The sequence below is a fragment of the Mercenaria mercenaria genome, chromosome 3 (genome assembly GCF_021730395.1).
Source record: "Mercenaria mercenaria strain notata chromosome 3, MADL_Memer_1, whole genome shotgun sequence".
In the NCBI taxonomy this organism is placed as follows: domain Eukaryota; kingdom Metazoa; phylum Mollusca; class Bivalvia; order Venerida; family Veneridae; genus Mercenaria; species Mercenaria mercenaria.
The window spans coordinates 68,238,535-68,260,808 of NC_069363.1; the positions used below are offsets into that span (position 1 = coordinate 68,238,535).

Below are 22,274 nucleotides of genomic sequence, written 5' to 3' on the forward strand. Positions count from 1 at the left end.
GTCAGTTGAAGAAGAAATTTGAACTAGTTTGCATGTTTTGATGGTAAAAAACTATTATTATCCATATTGTGCATCCATATCAGTACCAATCCTATGAAAAATTGAGGTAAGACTAGCATTCCTGATTTTTAATCTTGTTTATGTAAATTTAACAATGAAACTCAAAATCAAACATTCATTTAACTAAAATTCTGTCATTGCAGGCTGGTCCATTAATTGAGATAACCTAGCAATAAATGTAGAAATAATAAACGTTAAGTCTTGGATGCAGAACAATACACACAAATTAGCAAGTGCTGCTGTGATAAGGACTAATAAAAATGATAAGCTATTTGAGATTATATTCATCACTGTATGTCTGTAATTAGTAGTTCCCTATTTCTTTGAAACATTTTTATGACATATAAAAATATAACTGTAGAAATGACTATGATATTCTATTTGGTTTAAAAATTCAAAATTACTTTCTGGAGAAGTTTTGCAATGCACTCTAGCTAGGTGTTAATTCCATTGATACAAAGCCTTCTGACGATCAGGTTTGTTGATAAAATTAACCACGTGGGAATTGTTTACATTCTCTGTTCCTTTAGGGTTCATGACCTCATTAGCTCCTCCCGGCAAATTCAAATTTTTGGCAGTTAGGTTTAAATAATTTTTTGAAACTATACTTCAACATTTTTTGTTTTAAAAAATAAAAACACCAATTGATAAAGAATATTTCAATGTGTATTTATGCAATTTTTCATAACTTTTTATTCAGTGGTTTATTTAAAATTTTGGAAAAGGGCTCTCTGATGTGAAACATGCATAATTTATATAAAAACCTGCCCCGGCACCATCTTGTGGCTTTTATATGGCAGTTGGGGGTTTAAAGATCATTTTTCATGATAGTGCATTGATGGGCATGTCCAGTCCATATCTTTGTCATTCATGCATGGATTTTAAAATAACTATGCATGAATGTGTGACACAGTAAGACGATGTGTAGCGCGCAAGACCCAGCTCCGTAGGTCAAAGGTCCTAAACTCTAACATCGGCCATAACTATTCATTCAAAGTGCCATCGGGGGCATGTGTCATCCTACGGAGACAGCTCTTGTTACAAAATATTTTCTATTTTCGTCCGTACCATTTTTAACAAAAATATTTCTTGCCCTTTTAAATACCTTTTTTGCTGTGTAGCATTCATCATTGAACCATTTTGATTTACTTTGATGGGATTTATCATTATTTGAAAAGGATACATCCCTTCCCAATGTTTCCAATGCATTTTTAGCTCACCTGTCACAAAGTGACAAGGTGAGCTTTTGTGATCGCCCGTCGTCCGTCCGTGCGTGCGTCCGTAAACTTTTGCTTGTGACCACTCTAGAGGTCACATTTTTCATTGGATCTTTATGAAAATTGGTCAGAATGTTCACCTTGATGATATCTAGGTCAAGTTCGAAACTGGGTCACGTGCCATCAAAAACTAGGTCAGTAGGTCTAAAAATAGAAAAACCTTGTGACCTCTCTAGAGGCCATATATTTCACAAGATCTTCATGAAAATTGGTCAGAACGTTCATCTTGATGATATCTAGGTCAACTTCGAAACTGGGTCACGTGGGGTCAAAAACTAGGTCAGTAGGTCTAAAAATAGAAAAACCTTGTGACCTCTCTAGAGGCCATATTTTTCATGAGACCTTCATGAATATTGGTCAGAATGTTCACCTTGATGATATCTAGGTCAAGTTCGAAACTGGGTCACGTGGGGTCAAAAACTAGGTCAGTAGGTTTAAAAATAGAAAAACCTTGTGACCTCTCTAGAGGCCATATTTTTCATGAGATCTTCATGAATATTGGTCAGAATGTTCACCTTGATGATATCTAGGTCAAGTTTGAAACTGGGTCACGTGGGGTCAAAAACTAGGTCATTAGGTCTAAAAATAGAAAAACCTTGTGACCTCTCTAGAGGCCATATTTCTCAATGGATCTTCATGAAAATTGGTCAGAATGTTCAGCTTGATGATATCTAGGTCAAGTTCGAAACTGGGTCACGTGGGGGTAAAAACTAGGTCAGTAGATCTAAAAATAGAAAAACCTTGTGACCTCTCTAGAGGCCATATTTTTCATGAGATCTTCATGAATATTGGTCAGAATGTTCACCTTGATGATATCTAGGTCAAGTTCGATACTGGGTCATGTGGGATCAAAAACTAGGTCAGTAGGTCTAAAAATAGAAAAACCTTGTGACCTCTCTAAGGCCATATTTCTCAATGGATCTTCATGAAAATTGGTCAGAATGTTAACCTTGATGATATCTAGATCAAGTTCGAAACTGGGTCACGTGGGGTTAAAAACTAGGTCAGTAGATCTAAAAATAGAAAAACCTTGTGACCTCTCTAGAGGCCAAATTTTTCATGAGATCTTCATGAATATTGGTCAGAAGGTTCATCTTGATGATATCTAGGTCAGGTTTGAAACTGGGTCACGTGGGGTCAAAAACTAGGTCAGTAGGTCTAAAAATAGAAAAACCTTGTGACCTCTCTAGAGGCCATATTTCTCTATGGATCTTCATGAAAATTGTTGAGACAGTTCAGCTTGATGATATCTAGGTCAGGTTCGTAACTGGGTCATGTGCCTTCAAAAACTAGGTCAGTAGGTCGAAAAATAGAAAAACCTTGTGACCTGTCTAGAGGCCATATTTTTCACGAGATCTTCATGAAAATTGGTGAGAATGTTCACCTTGATGATATCTAGGTCAAGTTTAAAAGTGGGTCACGTGCCTTCAAAAACTAGGTCATTAGGTCAAATAATAGAAAAACCTTGTGACCTCTCTAGAGGCCATATTTTTCAATGGATCTTCATGAAAATTGGTCAGAATTTTTTATCTTGATGATATCTATGTCACATGTGCTGAAAAACTAGGTCACTTTGTCAAATAATAGAAATAACGACGTCATACTCAGTTCAACACTGGGTCATGTGGGGATAGGTGAGCGATTCAGGACCATCATGGTCCTCTTGTTATGTAAAATTTCTGTAAGACTGATTTCCCGATCATTAATAGATTGTGAACGATCCTCATCATTGCAAATACCAGTAACATCGTTTAAAATGGCAGTTCTAAAAGTCTGTACTTTTTCCTCGTCCCATACTATTTTTCTTTCGGTATTTAAAGTATTCAGTTTTATATTATTTCTATGCCCCCGAAGGGAGGCATATAGTTTTTGAACGGTCTGTCCGTCTGTCAGTCTGTCAGTCTGTCCGCAATTTTCGTGTCCGGTCCATATCTTTGTCATCGATGGATGGATTTTCAAATAACTTGGCATGAATGTGTACCACAGTAAGATGACGTGTCGCACGCAAGACCCAGGTCCGTAGCTCAAAGGTCAAGGTCACACTTAGACATTAAAGGATAGTGCATTGATGGGCGTGTCCGGTCCATATCTTTGTCATCGATGGATGGATTTTCAAATAACTTGGCATGAATGTGTACCACAGTAAGAGGACGTGCAGTGCGCAAGACCCAGGTCCGTAGCTCAAAGGTCAAGGTCACACTTAGACATTAAAGGATAGTGCATTGATGGGCGTGTCCGGTCCATATCTTTGTCATCGATGGATGGATTTTCAAATAACTTGGCATGAATGTGTACCACAGTAAGACGACGTGTCGCGCGCAAGACCCAGGTCCGTAGCTCAAAGGTCAAGGTCACACTTAGACATTAAAGGATAGTGCATTGATGGGCGTGTCCGGTCCATATCTTTGTCAACCATTGATGGATTTTCAAATAACTTGGCATGAATGTGTACCACAGTAAGACGACGTGTCGCGCGCAAGACCCAGGTCTGTAGCTCAAAGGTCAAGGTCACACTTAGACGTTAAAGGTCATTTTTCATGATAGTGCAAGACCCAGCTCCGTAGGTCAAAGGTCCTAAACTCTAACATCGGCCATAACTACTCATTCAAAGTGCCATCGGGGGCATATGTCATCCTATGGAGACAGCTCTTGTTATTATGTCTTCCCCAGGAGACATATTGTTTTTGCCCTGTCCGTCCGTCCGTCCGTACGTCTCACTTCATTTCCGAGCAATAACTGGAGAACCATTTGACCTAGAACCTTCAAACTTCATGGGGTTGTAGGGCTGCTGGAGTAGACGACCCCTATTGTTTTTGGGGTCACTCCGTCAAAGGTCAAGGTCACAGGGGCCTGAACATTAAGAACCATTTCCGATCAATAACTAGAGAACCACTTGACCCAGAATGTTGAAACTTCACAGGATGATTGGTCATAAAGAGTAGATGACCCCTATTGTTTTTGGGGTCACTCCGTCAAAGGTCAAGGTCACAGTGGCCTGAACATTGAAAACCATTTCCGATCAATAGCTAGAGAACCACTTGACCCAGAATGTTGAAACTTCACAGGATGATTGGTCATAAAGAGTAGATGACCCCTATTGATTTTGGGGTCACTCCGTCAAAGGTCAAGGTCACGGGCCTGAACATGGAAAACCATTTCCGATCAATAACTAGAGAACCACTTGACCCAGAATGTTGAAACTTCATAGGATGATTGTACATGCAAAGTAGATGACCCCTATTGATTTTGGGGTCACTCTATTAAAGGTCAAGGTCACAGGGGCCTGACCATTGAAAACCATTTCCAGTCAGTAACTTGAGAACCACTTGACCCAGAATGTTGAAACTTCATAGGATGATTGGTCATGCAGAGTAGATGACCCCTTACGATTTTTGGGTCACTCTGTGAAAGTTCAAGGTCACAGGGGCCTGAACATTGAAAACCATTTCTGGTCAGTAACTTGAGAACCACTTGACCCAGAATGATGAAACTTCATAGGATGATTGGTCATGCAGAGTAGATGACCCCTGTTGTTTTTGGGGTCACTCCGTTAAAGGTCAAGGTCACAGGGGCCTGAACATTGATAACCAGTTCCGATCAATAACTGGAGAACCACTTGACCCAGAATGTTGAAACTTCATAGGATGATTGAACATGCAGAGTAGTTGACCCCTGTTGATTTTGGGGTCAGTCTATTAAAGGTCAAGGTCACAGTGGCCTGTTCATGTAAAATCATTTTTTGGAAATAACTTGAGAACCACTTGACCTACAATGTTGAAACTTAATAGGATGATTGGACTTGCAGAGTAGATGACCCCTATTTATTTTGAGGTCACTTGATCAAAGGTCAAGGTCACAGAAGCCTGGACAGTGAATTGAGAACCACTAGGCCAAGAGTGTTGAAATTTAGCGGGATGACTGGACATGCCAAGTAGATAATCCCTATTGCAGCCAACCATCAGTGTCTCTTTGACTTTCGCTCCTGACCCCTTTTGACTACTTGCCTATAGGACTTTGCATTGGGGGAGACATGCGCTTTTTTACACAAGCATTTTCTAGTTATTATTTGTTTTTACATCAAATGTAAAACGAAGTTCAGCATGATCAGATAAATTTGACCATTCGTCAATATCAAAGCTACTAATTGTGCAGAGATTTTCTTTATCTACTAGTAAATAGTCCGTTGTACTGAGACCACGTGATGATAAAAAGGTATGGCCATATGAGTTATGGATTTGCCCGTTTGCAATCACGTGACTAGTCTATTTACAAAGTGAGACAAGTCTCCGCCCATTAACATCAATTACGGAATCCTTATTATATCTAATAGGAATATCATACTGACTTGCTAATGATGATTCAATATCTAGCTGATCGCTATCAAGATATCTGTCAAATTTCAAAATATCAATTAAATTACCTGTTCTCGAGTTTAAATCCCCTGTAACATATGTTTTGCCTAACTGATTGTATTTTTCAATTCCTTTCTCTATTTCTTCAAAAAAGTCATATATAAGAAACTTTGAAAATCTTCTTCTCTGAATGAATAATAGCTTGAGCCTTGATATTTGGCATGTGATATCAGATTTGAAATTTCTACCATAATTATTCAAGTTATTGCCCTAGGTTAAAAAATGTGTGTGACATGTATATAATATAGGCTAACACAGAAGAAACCTAACTCTGTACTTATACAAAAACACTTGAAGCCTTGTACACAAGTGAGCGCTTTAGGGTCAATGACCCTCTAGTTTTACGGGAATCAGCACCAGAATTTCACTAGCATTTCAATTTTTAGCTCACCTGAGCCAAAGGCTCATGGTGAGCTATTGTGACCACTCAATGTCCGGCGCCCGGCGTGTGTCGTCCGTCGGTCAACATTTCCTAAAAAAAATCTTCTTGAAAACCACTGGGCAGAATTACACCAAACTTCACAGGAATGATCCTTGGGTGGCCCCCTTTCAAAATTATTCAAAGAATTAAATTCCATGCAGAACTCTGGTTGCCATGGCAACCTAAAGGAAAAATTTTAAAAATCTTCTTGTCTAAAACCACAGGGCCTAGGGCTTTGATATCTGGTGTGTAGCGTCATCTAGTGGTCCTCTACCAAAATTATTCAAATTATCCCCCTAGGGTCAAATATGGCCCTGCCCCGGGGGTCACATGGTTTATATAGACTTATATAGGGAAAACTTTGAAAATCTTCTTGTACAAAACCACATGGCCTAGGGCTTTGATATTTGGTATGTAGCATCATCTAGTGGTCCTCAACCAAGATTATTCAAATTATCCCCCTAGGGTCAAATATGGCCCCTGCCCCGGGGGTCACATGGTTTATATAGAGTTATATAGGGAAAACTTTGAAAATCTTCTTGTACAAAACCACATGGCCTAGGGCTTTGATATTTAGTATGTAGCATCATCTAGTGGTCCGCTACCAAGATTGTTCCAATTATCCCCCTAGGGTCAAATATGGCCCCGCCCTGGGGGTCACATGGTTTATATAGTGTTATATAGGGAAAACTTTGAAAATCTTCTTATGCAAAACCACATGGCCTAGGGCTTTGATATTTGGTATGTAGCATCATCTAGTGGTCCTCAACCAAGATTGTTCAAATTATTTCCCTAGGGTCAAATATGGCCCTGCCCTGGGGGTCACATGGTTTATATAGAGTTATATAAGGAAAACTTTGAAAATCTTCTTATACAAAACCACATGGCCTAGGGCTTTGATATTTGGTATGTAGCATCATCTAGTGGTCCTCAACCAAGATTATTCAAATTGTCCCCCTAGGGTCAAATATGGCCCCGCCCGGGGGTCACATGGTTTATATAGTGTTATATAGGGAAAACTTTGAAAATCTTGTACAAAACCACATGGCCTAGGGCTTTGATATTTGGTATGTAGCATCATCTAGTGGTCCTCTACCAAGATTGTTCAAATTATCCCCCTGGGGTCAAATATGGCCCCGCCCCGGGGGTCGCAAGTTTTACATAGACTTATATAGGAAAGAAAAAGTTTAAAAATCTTCTTATCTGAAACCACAACACTTAGACCTTTGATATTTGGTTTGTAGCATTGTCTTATGGTCCTCAACCAAAATTGTTCAAATTGTACCCCTGGGGTGAAAAGAGGCCCTGCCCTGGGGGTCCCAAGTTTTATATAGACTTTATATATAGGAAAAAGCTTTAAAAATCTTCTTGTCAGAAACCATACGACTTGGGCTTTTGATATTTGGTATGATGCATTGTCTAGTAGTCCTCTACCAAAATTGTTCAAATTATGCCCCAGGGGACCGGGTTACTTAGTTATTATGTAATTATATAGGAAAAATACTTAAAAAATCATCTGATTCTATTTCCAAGACTATTTAATTCTAATTACCTGATGACCCCAAGTAATATGGTGTCACTTGATTGTGACCTTGACCTACTGACCTGCTTTCTTGTTTTTTTAAGATACAGCCTTGAAATATTGATGACTTAGGCCATCCTTAAAAAATTGTTTGTTTGCAGTAATGCGACCGACTCACGAAAATCGCCGCGACTCAGACAATTTTTTTAACCCAAAACTCGGATTTTTTTTTTTATCGGTGCCGTGTTTTAATTCTTTCCTGTTTCGTTATTTCTTTTGGGTAACTTAGTATTTGTATCGCTATTAAGTTTTCCTAGACAGTGTTCGTTGAGGTTCAACTACATGAATGATCGATATGACCGATAAGAAACAAAATATGTGAATGTTACGCTTTCTGTATACCGCTAATTAACAAGTGACACAAATACGATAATAGGCTGCTCTTATACCGCTAATTAACAAGTGACACAAATACGATAATAGGCTGCTCTTCTATGCATTGTTTATCAATTAACTTTTACACATTGATCAATAAATACCTTTGGCAATGACGGACATCATTGTACCAAATACAAACCGCGAGAAGCCCACGTGTCGGTCGGCACGTGGCATGATTGACATCTGCCAGAAGCTGATTAATATACCAAGCTCCGCCTACTGCCATACTTCCGCTAATGGCGGCGAACAATATTGGAATTCACCGGGATTTTGATTGACAAGGGGCAGTACTTTCGAACTCGAGACGCATAAAAGAAAATTTCCTCGGGTCAAGCCGACGCACGGGACATTTTTTGTGCGGGTCAAATACGAGTTTTTCTCGATAAGTGCGAGTGAAAACCCAGAACCTCGGGTCTACCGAACGCCCCGCTGATTTCCTGATATACTACAAAAAATTCATGCAAAAAGTTGTTTAGAAAATTCCACATGGACAAATCGTGGTACATAGTGTTATCTGTGCAATACTGCAGACGTATTTAACCGAGTTTTAAATTTGTAAAATTATGATTTTTCTCGTACGTAAAACATCTGGGATAGATAAATTCTTGGATATCATTCTATCATAATTTCTCAAACAATTTTGCAAACAAATAATAATTTTAGTTTCGATCTTTTGTCGTTGCATAATCTTTTTAATCTGCCCCGAGGATAAAACTGCAGTGACACTGCACAAGTCACTTGGAAAGAGCACAATAAACGTCAAAAATATTAGACAAACAAAATTTTCTTACCTGAAAACTTATTTATAAAAGTTAAACATCCTTTCAATGCAATGACTAAAACCAGCGAAAGAAATCCCTAATGTTTACATTTCTAGATTTTCCTATTTAAGTGAAATTAAATTTCCATGGGTCCACTTTTTCCTATTTTTCAAAACCCAGACTTTAGAAACATAGTTATTATTACTGAAACTTTCTGTGACTTAAATAATGTAACTGAAATTCATGCAAATGTTTGACACCTGCCATCAGAAACTGTGTTTAACCTGTTTGACAACTGTATCTTTTAATGTGTGCCGACAGTAGCAGATCAAAGAAGACAGTAGCAGATCAAAGAAGACCTGTATTCTGTGTGATGTCATAGTGATGTCACTGCTATTGACATGTATTTAATTCAAGAAGTGACTGTGAAATGCTTTTATGGGTTTTTGTGTTTTGACTTTGAGTGCATTAGCACTGGGAGCTTGATTTATTTTTTGCTGATATGGATTTAACCAAGCTTTTTTTAATTGTATTCATATTCAGATTAGGCTTTTCTTGGTTAAGGCAATCATTGCATGAGTGAAAAAAAAACAACTTTAATTTGCAGTTTAATCACATTAGATTCACAAGGATAAGAAATTAGGTTTACATTGAAGGTTAAGAAAACAGAATCACTGATATTTTCAGTGAATTTGTTATTTACTTTAAATCAATAGACTTAAATAAAGGCAGGAAATAATAAAAAAAAATAAGTATATTTAGTTCCATTTTCAACTTGCATGTCATGGCGCTATTAAAAATCTTTCCACGTTTCCCTAAAATCACTCCACCTCTCCCTAAAATCTCTCCACTCCTCCATAATCTTAGCTGAGGAAGTAATGACTTCTCCCTAAAATATTAGCATAGCTTAAGCCCTGAGTAAACAATGTAAAACAATTAAGTATTGTCTAAAAATTACATGATACATAGGCTTTGAAGGAGTGCGGTGCTAGTAATCAGACTCAGGTCTACAGGGTAAAATATCAAAGATTTTGCTATGTACTTCAATGCTGTCCATTGGAGTAGGAATCCTAAGGAATGTAATGTTTTCTTATTACCCCAGCCAGTGCAAGGACATTCAAAAGGTCTGGCAAATTATTATGTCTCCCCCAGGAGACATATTGTTTTTGCCCTGTCCGTCCGTCCGTCCGTCCGTACGTCACACTTCATTTCTGAGCAATAACTGGAGAACCGTTTGACCTAGAACCTTCAAACTTCATAGGGTTGTAGGGCTGCTGGAGTAGACGACCCCTATTGTTTTTGGGGTCACTCCCTCAAAGGTCAAGGTCACAGGGGCCCGAACATTGAAAACCATTTCCGATCAATAACTAGAGAACCACTTGAACCAGAATGTTGAAACTTCATAGGATGATTGTACATGCAAAGTAGATGACCCCTATCGATTTTGGGGTCACTCCATTAAAGGTCAAGGTCACAGGGGCCCGAACATTGAAAACCATTTCCGGTCAGTAACTTGAGAACCACTTGACCCAGAATGTTGAAACTTGATAGGATGATTGGTCATGAAGAGTAGATGACCCCTATTGATTTTGGGGTCACTCTGTCAAAGGTCAAGGTCACAGGGGCCCGAACATGGAAAACCATTTCCGATCAATAACTAGAGAACCACTTGACCCAGAATGTTGAAATTTCATAGGATGATTGGTCATGAAGAGTAGATGACCCCTATTGATTTTGGGGTCACTCTGTCAAAGGTCAAGGTCACAGGGGCCTGAACATGGAAAACCATTTCCGATCAATATCTAGAGAACCACTTGACCCAGAATGTTGAAACTTCATAGGATGATTGGTCATGCAGAGTAGATGACCCCTTACGATTTTGGGGTCACTCTGTCAAAGGTCAAGGTCACAGGGGCCTGAAACTGGAAAACCATTTCCGGTCAGTAACTTGAGAACCACTTGACCGAGAATGTTGAAACTTAATAGGATGATTGGTCATGCAGAGTAGATGACCCCTATCGATTTTGGGGTCACTCCATTAAAGGTCAAGGTCACAGGGGCCTGAACATTGAAAACCATTTCCGGTCAGTAACTTGAGAACCACTTGACCCAGAATGATGAAATTTCATAGGATGATTGGTCATACAGAGTAGATGACCCCTAATGATTTTAGGGTCACTCTGTTAAAGGTCAAGGCCACAGGGGCCTGAACATGGAAAACCATTTCCGATCAATAACTTGAGAACCTCTTGACCCAGAATGTTGAAACTTCATATGATGATTGTTCATGCAGAGTAAATGACCCCTAATGATTTTGGGGTCACTCTGTTAAAGGTCAAGGTCACAGGGGCCTGAACATTGACAACCAGTTCCGATCAATAGTTTGAGAACCTCTCGACCCAGAATGTTGAAACTTCATAGGATGATTGAACATGCAGAGTAGATGACCCCTATTGTTTTTGGGGTCACTCCGTTAAAGGTCAAGGTCACAGGGGCCTGAACATTGATAACCAGTTCCGATCAATAACTTGAGAACCACTTGACCCAGATTGTTGAAACTTCATAGGATGATTGAACATGCAGAGTAGATGACCCCTATTGATTTTGGGGTCAGTCTATTAAATGTCAAGGCCACAGTGGCCTGTTCATGTAAAATCATTTTTTGGAAATAACTTGAGAACCACTTGACCTACAATGTTGAAACTTAATAGGATGATTGGACTTGCAGAGTAGATGACCCCTATTTATTTTGAGGTCACTTGATCAAAGGTCAAGGTCACAGAAGCCTTAACAGTGACTTGAGAACCACTAGGCCAGGAGTGTTGAAATTTAGCGGGATGATTGGACATGCCAAGTAGATGATCCCTATTGCAGCCAACCATCAGTGTCTCTTTGACTTTTGCTCCTAACCCCTATTGACTTCTTGCCTATAGGACTTTGCATTGGGGGAGACATGCGCTTTTTTACAAAAGCATTTTCTAGTTTTTGTTTAATATATTGATAATCTTAAATTTTTAAGTTTCATATGGAGATAATAAGCTCTGTTTCTGACTGGTGTCAGGCTATCTTTGTTTTTATTGTTATTAAAAAGGTGATATTAATATTAGTATTCATACTATGTGAAAACTACCACCCTTGCAGATATGTTACAATCAAGTTAGCATTCTACAGAGAAGTGTTAGTACCCAGAAGGTGTATAAACCAGAGGGTTAAAAAGAAAATGCAGGTGTTGTACAATTAGCATACAAAAAAAAAAAAACGAAAAAAAAAAAAAAAAAACCCTACCTACCTACTCACACTAAAAATTCTGGGTCGCGTTACTGCAAACAAACAATTTTTTAAGGATGGCCTTACACAGTTTTGCACACAAATCGTAAAACTGAATTTCATTGACCATGAATGTGACCTACATTCAAATGGGGGCACCCAACCCCTTTTCGGCACAGCTAGAGCTAGAAATTGAAATACTTTTAAAAGACTTCTTCTAATGAGCGGCTTGATAGATCTTCACCAGACTTGGTCTGTAGCTTCATTGTTAGGTCCTCTCCCAAATGTGTTCAAATGTGGGAGCTTGGCCGCTTTTAAGGACGCTCGCTACAGTTTCGTAATTGTTTTCCCAATAATAGATTTTGATGAAATGTTATGTATTACAAGATCATGTTATGATGGATTGAAAAATGAAATAAAACTACTAGGTCACCAGCTTTGTTTCAGTTTTATTTGCCTCTAGATATGATGCTATTTTTAACATTTTTCAAAATTTCTATACTCCTAAAATATATTTCAGTAATGTAAAATAACCGGCATAAATTTGATATCTTAGCATTTTTATAATGGAAAACAATATATCTATTTGAAACATGCTCAGAGAAATCAAAAGAAAATGATTTTGTAAAAAGGGGAATACTTGTTGAGTAGATCCAAGGGGTATTTTTGCATATTTTTGGCAATTTTAAGTTGGTATTACTGCTATTTTATCGAGTTTCATATAATAGAATTAAATCAAACCCTGCACATACATTTGGTCATGTCTACCTAATCTAAAACAAAAAGAAAATTGATAGGTCACCATATTTGATTTGGCTTAAATCAAATTACGAGGTGGGGTATGACAGGTATTTATACAACGCAGGTTGGTAGGAAATACATCATCAATTTTTATTTCAAACAATGGCATATATTCAGCCAAACTCTTGACAGTATTCTGTATTTGTCTACAGCATAAGGCAAAGATATTTAACAAGAGGATCAAATGACCCAAGGTCGCTCACCTCGGGAACATTTGGAATAAACTCGCTGGAAGTATGACTGTAGAAACTTTTTTTTCTGTACAATTTCTGCTGCCCCATCATTTACCTTTAACATATTGATCTTAAAAGCAATAGGTGTTATCCACTCCATTTAGCTATTCATCCCACTAGGTTTGAAGAGTGCAGGTTAAAGGCTTCTGGACAAATGCTACGGAAACTCAGTGTTTTAGCAAATGACTTATAGATATATCAAATTATCAAACGGTAGATTTCTTAATAAGCTGATTTTACATGTTTCTGAAGTATTTTGATGTCATAGAATGATGTAAGTTTCCGCCTCTCTCCGAACAAAATCCATAGTTTAGGAATATGGATGTATGGTATGGGTACGGTACGGGATTAGAAACGGCTGTGAGCCCGCCCGCTTAGCTCAGTAGGTAAGAGCGTTGGTCTACGGACCTCTGGGTCGCGAGTTCGATCCTCGGGCGGGGCGTATGTTCTCCGTGACTATTTGATAAACGACATTATGTCTGAAATCATTAGTCCTCCACCTCTGATAATTCATGTGGGGAAGTTGGCAGTTACTTGCGGAGAACAGGTTTGTACTGGTACAGAATCCAGGAACACTGGTTAGGTTAACTGCCTGCTGTTACATGACTGAAATACTGTTGAAAAACGGCGTTAAACCCAAAACAAACAAACAAATAGAAACGGCTGTGACTAAAAACAGAGCTGGTGCACCTGTGATATATTACGACTCCGGTATATACCCGATTAACTAAATTTGAACAAAAATATCTTAAATGTATATATTTTGTAACCATAGTCATACTAATCCTAACCTTCTGTCAGTATATTATGCATATTGTACACAAAATTGCGTAATGTTTCCGTGCGCGGCTAATTGACAATCATTCCGGGCATGTGCAGAACGGCTGCACCAGCTCTGTCATGAGAAACATCGGTTAGAAACAACCAAATTGGCACGGTGTTGCGGTAAATATTGACCCGTCCTGAAAAACTGTAGCGAGCGCCTTTAATGGCCACTACAGCTAAATATAGAAATATATTTAAATGACTTGTCATAATCACATGATAGATCTTTATCAAACTTTGTCTGTAGTAATATTATAAAGTCATTTACAAATTTTATTTAAATGGGGGCGCTAGGGCCAGATTAGGGGCAGCTAGAGCTAAAACTAAGTATATGAATGGCTTGATGGATCTTCACCAAACTTTGAATCATTGTAAGATATTCCTTTATAGCAAAATATAGAAATATCTTAAATAAATTCTTCTCGTATGTTCTCCATGATGATTTGATAAAATACATTGTGTCTGCTATCATTCATCCTCCACCTCTGATTCATGTGGGGAAGTTTGCAGTTACTTACAAAGAACAGTTTTGTACTGGTACAGAATCCAGGAACACTAACACTGGTTAGGTTTGCCAGCCATTACATAACTGAAATACTGTTGAAAAACAGCGTTAAACCCAAAACAAACACTCACTGTAGATACCACATTTTCTACTTGATCATCATAAATCTTTGTCAGAAATCAATATCAAGTTGAAAAGTGAGGTTCCTGAGGTCAAAAACCTAGTACACTTGATCAGATCATAGTTAACACTTGATAACTTGTTAGCACTCTAGAAGCCTCATTTTCTACTTGATTTAAAGATACTTGATCAGAATGTTTGCTTGTTTGAATTAGGTCCCTAGGTCATCATTGAAAAAAGAAAACTTGGTTAATGACCTGCCATATACATAAGACATGTTCATAATGTTTGTCTCTATGAAGTCTGCTTGAAATAATATCATACAAATGTGTCTTTGTTGACCTTATACCAGGTTTGTTCAGATTATTCCAGTTTGTCAAATAACAAGGCCACCAGTAGTGGTAGTCATTTGTTATCCCCCGCCGATGAAATCGGGAGGGGGGGGGGGGTATTGAAATGGCGTTGTCCGTCCGTCCGTCCGCAGCCATTTCTCAGTAACTAACAGGTAGAATTTCATCAAATCTGAAATAAACATGAACCAACATACTGCGCTGATGCCCGTCAAGTTTTTTTTTTGATAGGTCAATTTCCCTCAGAGTTATTGCCCTTGATTTAATAAAAAATGTCCATCTGCAGCTATTTCTCAGTAACTAACAGGTAGAATTTCATCAAATCTGAAATAGACATGAACCAAGATACTGCGCTGATGCCCGTCAAGTTTTTTTTTTGATAGATCAATTTCCCTCAGAGTTATTGCCCTTGATTTAATGAAAAATGTCCGTCTGCAGCCATTTCTCAGTAACTAGCAGGTAGAATTTCATCAAACTTGAAATAGACATGAACCAAGATACTGCGACGATGCCCTTCAAGTTTTTTTTTGATTGGTCAATTTTCCATATAGTAATTGCCCTTTAATTGTTTAAAAATCCACAGATCTGTACATAACAAACCAACCAATTGGAAGAATTTCATTAAACTTCTTTCATTCTTTTCCATGAACATTTATTATAAACATGTGATGTTGTGTACCTACACCTGGTCACCACCTTACCTTGGTCACCCCCGTCCCCCTCACCCCCCCCTTGACGGGCATCTTAATGAAACTAGGTCAGAATGTTACTCTCAATAAAATATTGGACAAGTTCTATATTGGGTCATGTAGGGTCAAAAACTAGGTCACCAGGTCAAATTAAAGGAAAAGCTTGTTAACACTCTATAGAGGTCACAATTTTGGCCCAATCTTAATGAAACATGGTCAGAATGTTACCCTCAATAAAATCTTGGATGAGTTCGATATTGGGTCATCTAGGGTCAAAAACTAGGTCACCAGGTCAAATCAAAGGAAAAGCTTGTTAACACTTAGAGGCCACATTTATGAATGTATCTTCATGAATCTTGGTCAGAATGTTAATCTTGATGGTCTCAAGGTCCAGTTTGAATCTGGGTCATGTAGGATCAAAAACTAGGTCACCAGGTCAAATCAAAGGAAAAGCTAGTTAACACTATAGAGGTCATATTTATGACCATATCTTAATAAAACTTGGTCAGAATGTTGATCTTGATGATCTATAAATAAAATTCAAATCTGGGTCAGGTGGGGTCAGAAACTAGATCACTAGGTCAAATCAAAGGAAAAGCTTGTTAAGACTGTAGAGGCCACATTTATGACTGTATCTTCATGAAAGTTAGTCAGAATGTTAATCTTGGTGATCTTTAGATCAAGATCGAATCTGGGTCATGTGGGGTCAAAAACGAGGTCACCAGGTCAAATCAAAGGAAAAGCTAGTTAACACTTTAGAGACCACATTTATGACCATATCTTAATGAAACTTGGTCAGAATGTTAATCTTGATGATCTTTAGGCCAGTAGGTCAGGTGAGCGATACAGGGCCTTCATGGCCCTCTTGTTTGATATTATCGCTTCAATTTTTCAACACCGATTGAGAAGGAATTTAGTTTGAATTCTATAACAATTTCAAAAAGATATCAACAGAAATGTAGGCACGATAAATAATTATTTTATGCTGTCCCAACACTTTGGGAAAATACGGTAGTGCTTCTGCTGATGTTTGTTATTTAATATTTAGTTATAATTATGCAATAATTTGCCTTAATATCATGTAAAAGCGATACATTACCATATCATGGAAAATCACTGAAGATCATGGAAATATCATGGAAATTGAGTAACAGAATTGTGTATGAACCCTGTTATACCTTACTGTAAGTTCATATAAACATTGTCCAGCATACAAACAAAGCATGTGCAGGGGCATGGCCCATTATACCCAAGGTCAAGGTCACCAAGGTGTTATACTTAGGTTATTTTTGTACCCCCCTACAACAAAGTTGTAAGGGGGGGGGGGGGGGGGTATACTGGTTTCAGGTTGTCCGTCTGTCTGTCTGGCCGTCTGTCCGTAGACGCAATCTTGTGCGCACCATCTCTCCTTATCCCCTTGACAGAATTTAATGAAACTTCACACAAGTGATCAGTACCAACAGTAGTTGTGCATGGGACATGTTAGGTTCTTTTAGAAAAAAAAATTGCAGAGTTATGGGACTTTGTTTTTTGTTACTATACTATATACATAGACACAATCTTGTGCACACCATCTCTCCTCATCCCCTTGACACAATTTAATGAAACTTCACACAAGTGATCAGTACCAACAGTAGTTGTGCATGGGGCATGTTAGGTTCTTTCAGAAAAAAAGTTTGCAGAGTTATGGGACTTTGTTTTTTTGTTACTATACTTAATATACATAGACACAGTCTTGTGCGCACCATCTCTCCTCATCCCCTTGACACAATTTAATGAAACTTCACACAAGTGATCAGTACTAACAGTAGTTGTGCATGGGGCATGTTAGGTTCTTTTAGAAAAAAAATTGCAGAGTTATGGGACTTTGTTTTTTTTTTTGTTACTATACTATATACATAGGCACAATCTTGTGCACACCATCTCTCCTCATCCCCTTGACCCAATTTAATGATTCTTCACACAAGTGATCAGTACCAACAGTAGTTGTGCATGGGGCATGTTAGGTTCTTTCAGCGACAAAAATTGCAGAGTTATGGGACTTTGTTTTTTTTTGTTAACATACTATGTACATACAGTCTGCATATGCAGTCTTGTGCGTGCCTAATCTACCAAACCCGTGCACACAATTTAATGAAACTTCACACAAGTGATCAGTACCAAACCTAGTTGTGCATGGTGCATGTTACATTCTTTTAGATAAATATTCTGCATAGTTATGGGACTTTGTTTTTTGTTACTATACTGTATACATACAGTCTATATACATACAGTCCACATAATTATGCAATCTTGTGTGCATCAAATTGCAATGTACTGTGTCAGTGCATGTGGGGGGTACATTCATCACCTTTAGTGATAGCTCTAGTTAAGGTTAAAGTTTTTCGGCAACCTTTGTTTTTCTGTCATATCTTTGTTACTATAGCTGATCTCTTACTGTACTTCACATAAACATTGTCCAGCATACAAACAAAGCATGTGCAGGGGCATGGCCCATTATACCCAAGGTCAAGGTCACCAAGGTGTTATACTTAGGTTATTTTTAAGGCTCTGCAAGTTTTTCGGCAACCTTTGTTTTTACTATAGCTGATCTCTTACTGTTACTTCACATAAACATTGTCCAGCATACAAACAAAGTATGTGCAGGGGCTGGCCCCATTATACTCAAGGTCAAGGTCACCAAGGTGTTATACTTAGGTTATTTTTAAGGTTAAAGTTTTTCGGCAACCTTTGTTTTTCTGTCATATCTTTGTTACTATTGCTTATATCTTACTGTAACTTCACATAAACATTGTCCCTTATACAAACAAAATATTTGCAGGGGCTGGGCCTATTATATCGAAGGTCAAGGTCACCAAGGTGTTATTCTTGGAATTATTTTCATATTAATTTTTCGAAAACTTCATTTATAGACATATCTTTGGTACTTTAAAAGATAATGACTTGAAATAAAAAACATTTCTTTATAATCATCATGTGCATTCCCATAACTCTAATTGTATCTTTGACAGAATTATGCCCCTTTCATCTTTAAAAGTTTTTTGGCAATCTTTGCTTTCTCGATATAACTTTAGTACAATATAAGATAATGACTTGAAACTTAAAATGTATCTTTATCATCATCATCTGCATGTGTGGTAACAATGCCCATAACTCTAATTTGTATTTTTGACCAAATTATGCCCCTTTCATTCTTAAATTTTTTGACAAAACTTTGTTTTCTGGATATAACTTTGGTACTATAAAAGATAATGAATTGAAACTCAAAGTATATCTTTACCATCATCATCAGTACCCCTTCCATACTTGACCTTTAATGCCTCTGAATAGTAGGGTCCTGTTATATCTTGGTGTATCTTCCTTTTAAAGTAGAGGTCTCATATTGAGACATAAATTTATTTTACTTTCAAATCGCCGAATAGTGGAGCGCGCTGTCTTACGGACAGCTCTTGTTGAAGATACAGGCTTCAGATTTGGACCACATGTATAGTTTTGTGTTCCGAAATGAAATTTGACCTTGACATTGACCTAGTGACCTACTTTTACATTTCTCAGGCTACAGTCTTCAAATTTGGACCACATGCATAGTTTTGTGTTCTGAATTGAAATTTGACATTGATTTTTACATAGTACCTACTTTCACATTTCTCAAGCTACAGCCTTCAAATTTGAAGCACATGCATAGTTTTGTATACCGAAATGAACTTGATCTAGTAACCTACTTTAACATTGCTCAAGTTACAGCTTCAAATTTGGACCACATGCATGGGTCACATGCACAGTTTTTTGTACCGAAATGAACTTTGACCTTGAGCTAGTCTTGAAATTTGGAACATTCAAAAATGGCTCAATGGTGGGCACAAAGATCACTCTGTGATCTCTTGTTAATTCTACACACAGCTTTTAGGCATCATAGTGACAGAAATCATGATGTAATCAAAGCTGTGAGAAAGACCATGTTTACCTTAGATTCTTGTTCTGTGCAAGTGTTTGTGTTAATGATGCATTTAAGGTAAAGGTTGTGGCAGTTATTTGAATAATTCCAGTTAAGACACTAATTGTGAAATATCAGTGGTTTGAAAGAGAAATAAAGATTTGTCTTGAAATAATATCTGATGTAAGTGAAATGGTTAAAATTTTTGTTAAAGGTGACCACTGGTACAAGAGAAATGAGGCAAAAGAAGCAAGGGAACAGATGATCTCAGCCTTACCGGATGTAGAATGTGCTACCCTCACACCTGAGGATGAATTTCTTATAATAGCCTGTGATGGAATTTGGTAAGAGACTTGCAATATAATTGATGTACATAGAAATAACACTAGCTCAAGCTCCTTGGTCACTCAAGATATTCATGTGGTCATTGGACATTTTCCATATATTTTTAGCTTACCATCATCAGATGGTGGGCTATTAAAATCACTCTGCGTCCGTGGTCCGTCCGTCCGTCCGTTAACAATTTCTTGTTATCGCATCTCCTCAGAAACTACTGGGGGGATTTTGACCAAACTTTGTCAAAATGATGTATTGGTACCCTATTTGTGTCTTTCTGAAAATCAGACTGGTTCAACAATTTATGAGTGAGTTATGGCCCTTTGTTCATTTCTATATTTTACATAGGTTTATATAGGGAAAAACTTTGAAAACCTTCTTGTCCAAAACCACAGAGCCTAGGGCTTTGATATTTGGTTTGAAGCATCATCTAGTGGTCCTCTACCAAGATTGGGGGGTCACATGGTTTATATAGACTTGTATAGGGAAAAACTTTGAAAAACCTCTTGTCCAAAACCACAGGGTCTAGGGCTTTGATATTTTGTATGTGACATCATCTAGTGGTCTTCAACTAAGATTGTTCAAATTATCCCCCTAGGGTCAAATATGGCCCCGCCCTGGGGGTCATATGGTTTACATAGACTTATATAGGGAAAAGGCTTCAAATTTAGACCACATGCATAGGATTGTGTACCGAAACAAACTTTGTCCTTGACATTGAGCTAGTGACCTACTTTCACATTTCTCAAGCTACAGCTTTCGAATTTGGACCACATGCACAGTGTTGTGTACGGAAATGAAATTTGACCTTGAGCTAGTCAATAAGTCTAGAAATTTGGAACACTCAAAAATGGCACATTGGTGGGCGCCAAGATCACTCTGTGATCTCTTGTCTCTCTTTGGATTGTTCAAAACCCCAGATAACTGAAGCATTTTGCTAATCTCCTTACCATCCAGAGCAGTCTGTGTTTTGCTTGATTTAATTTTTCATGTCAAAAACAATGTTTCTATGCAGGTGTATATAGGAATGAGCTTGTCTGTCCGTTGGTCCATTGGTTTTCGTGGTTTCCGGACAATTACTTGTATAAGGCTTGAAAGATTTATTAATCCCCCGCCACGAGTGGTGGGGGGTTATAGGAATGATATCATGGTTCGCACAGGCCATGAAAAGTCCTTGAATTTGATGCCTACTCCTTGAAAACTACTTGAATTTTGTAACAGTCAGAAACTACTTGAAAACTACTTGTATTTAGGAAAAAACATACAAAAGATGGCAAATAGTCCTTAAATTCGTCGGGTGCGAAGTGAAAACGGACAAACATTATAAAAGGACCAAAATAAACTAAAAAACGACGAAAAAAAAACAACCGTTACCGCCAATAGGGGCTGCCACGGAATCGGCGATAGTACGGTACGGTACTGTACTTTACAGGTTTTATGCTATTTCAAGTAATTTTCACACTGTGTAATTTATCCGCGATGCGAGGTCATTTTTCCAGGAAGAAAAACATGAGTTCTAAAAAGTACAGTTGTGTCTTTTCGCAAAAATGGCTTACTGATGACAATTATAAACATTGGCTACGGGAATTCAAAGGCGAAAAACGAAAATGCCTTTATGTTTTTTGTGACAAGATAATCGACATCGCTGCTATGGGAGAAAGTGCGTTAAATTTTAAAATCGCATTCCAAAAGCGAAAAACATAAAAACAGCTCTGCCATGAGAAGTTGACTGAAACAATTGATGCCTTCGCTCCTAAGCATGTAAGAGAGTCAACACAGGATATAAATAGTAACGACTTGACAATACAGCCCCCGCCCCCACCTACTGTGAAAACTGCCAAAATCGTTTAATTTTGTCCTAAATTGGATTTAAATTGGTTATTTCATGTCTCAGCAACAGTGACATTGCGCCCATTTTAGTCCTTGAAAATGGAGGAAAACTACTTGAAAACTCCTTGAAAACTACTTGAATTTTTTTTGGGAATGTCTGTATGAACCATAGATATGCAGAACTCATGAGTCTGCCATGTTGGCTCAAGGTCAAGGTCACAACTCTAGGTCAACGGTTTGAGTCTTCCATTTTGTGTCCGCTCAGTATCTCCTAAACCGCTTGAAGGATAATCATGAAACTTTGTTCAAATGATTACCTCATCAAGACAATATGCAGAACTTATGAGTAAGCCATGTCAGCTTAAGGTCAAGGTCACAAGTCAAGGTGAAAGGTTTGAGCCTTCCATTTTGTGTCTGCTCTGTATCTCCTAAACCCCTTGAAATATTTTCATGAAACTTGGGTCAAATAATCACCTCTTCATGACGATGTGCA

At 38.0% G+C, this 22,274-nt stretch overlaps 1 protein-coding gene across 2 annotated transcripts in view; it reads left to right on the plus strand.

Annotated features, from left to right (window-relative positions):
• The window catches only part of LOC123524470 (protein phosphatase 1G-like), a 194,055-nt gene that overhangs the window by 150,364 nt on the left and 21,417 nt on the right, over window positions 1-22,274 (plus strand). For both annotated transcript variants that reach the window (XM_045302684.2, XM_053538840.1), the window contains exon 9: window positions 19,830-19,959. In XM_045302684.2, the coding sequence (XP_045158619.2) occupies window positions 19,830-19,959 (130 nt within the window). The remainder of the gene's footprint in view (window positions 1-19,829; window positions 19,960-22,274) is intronic.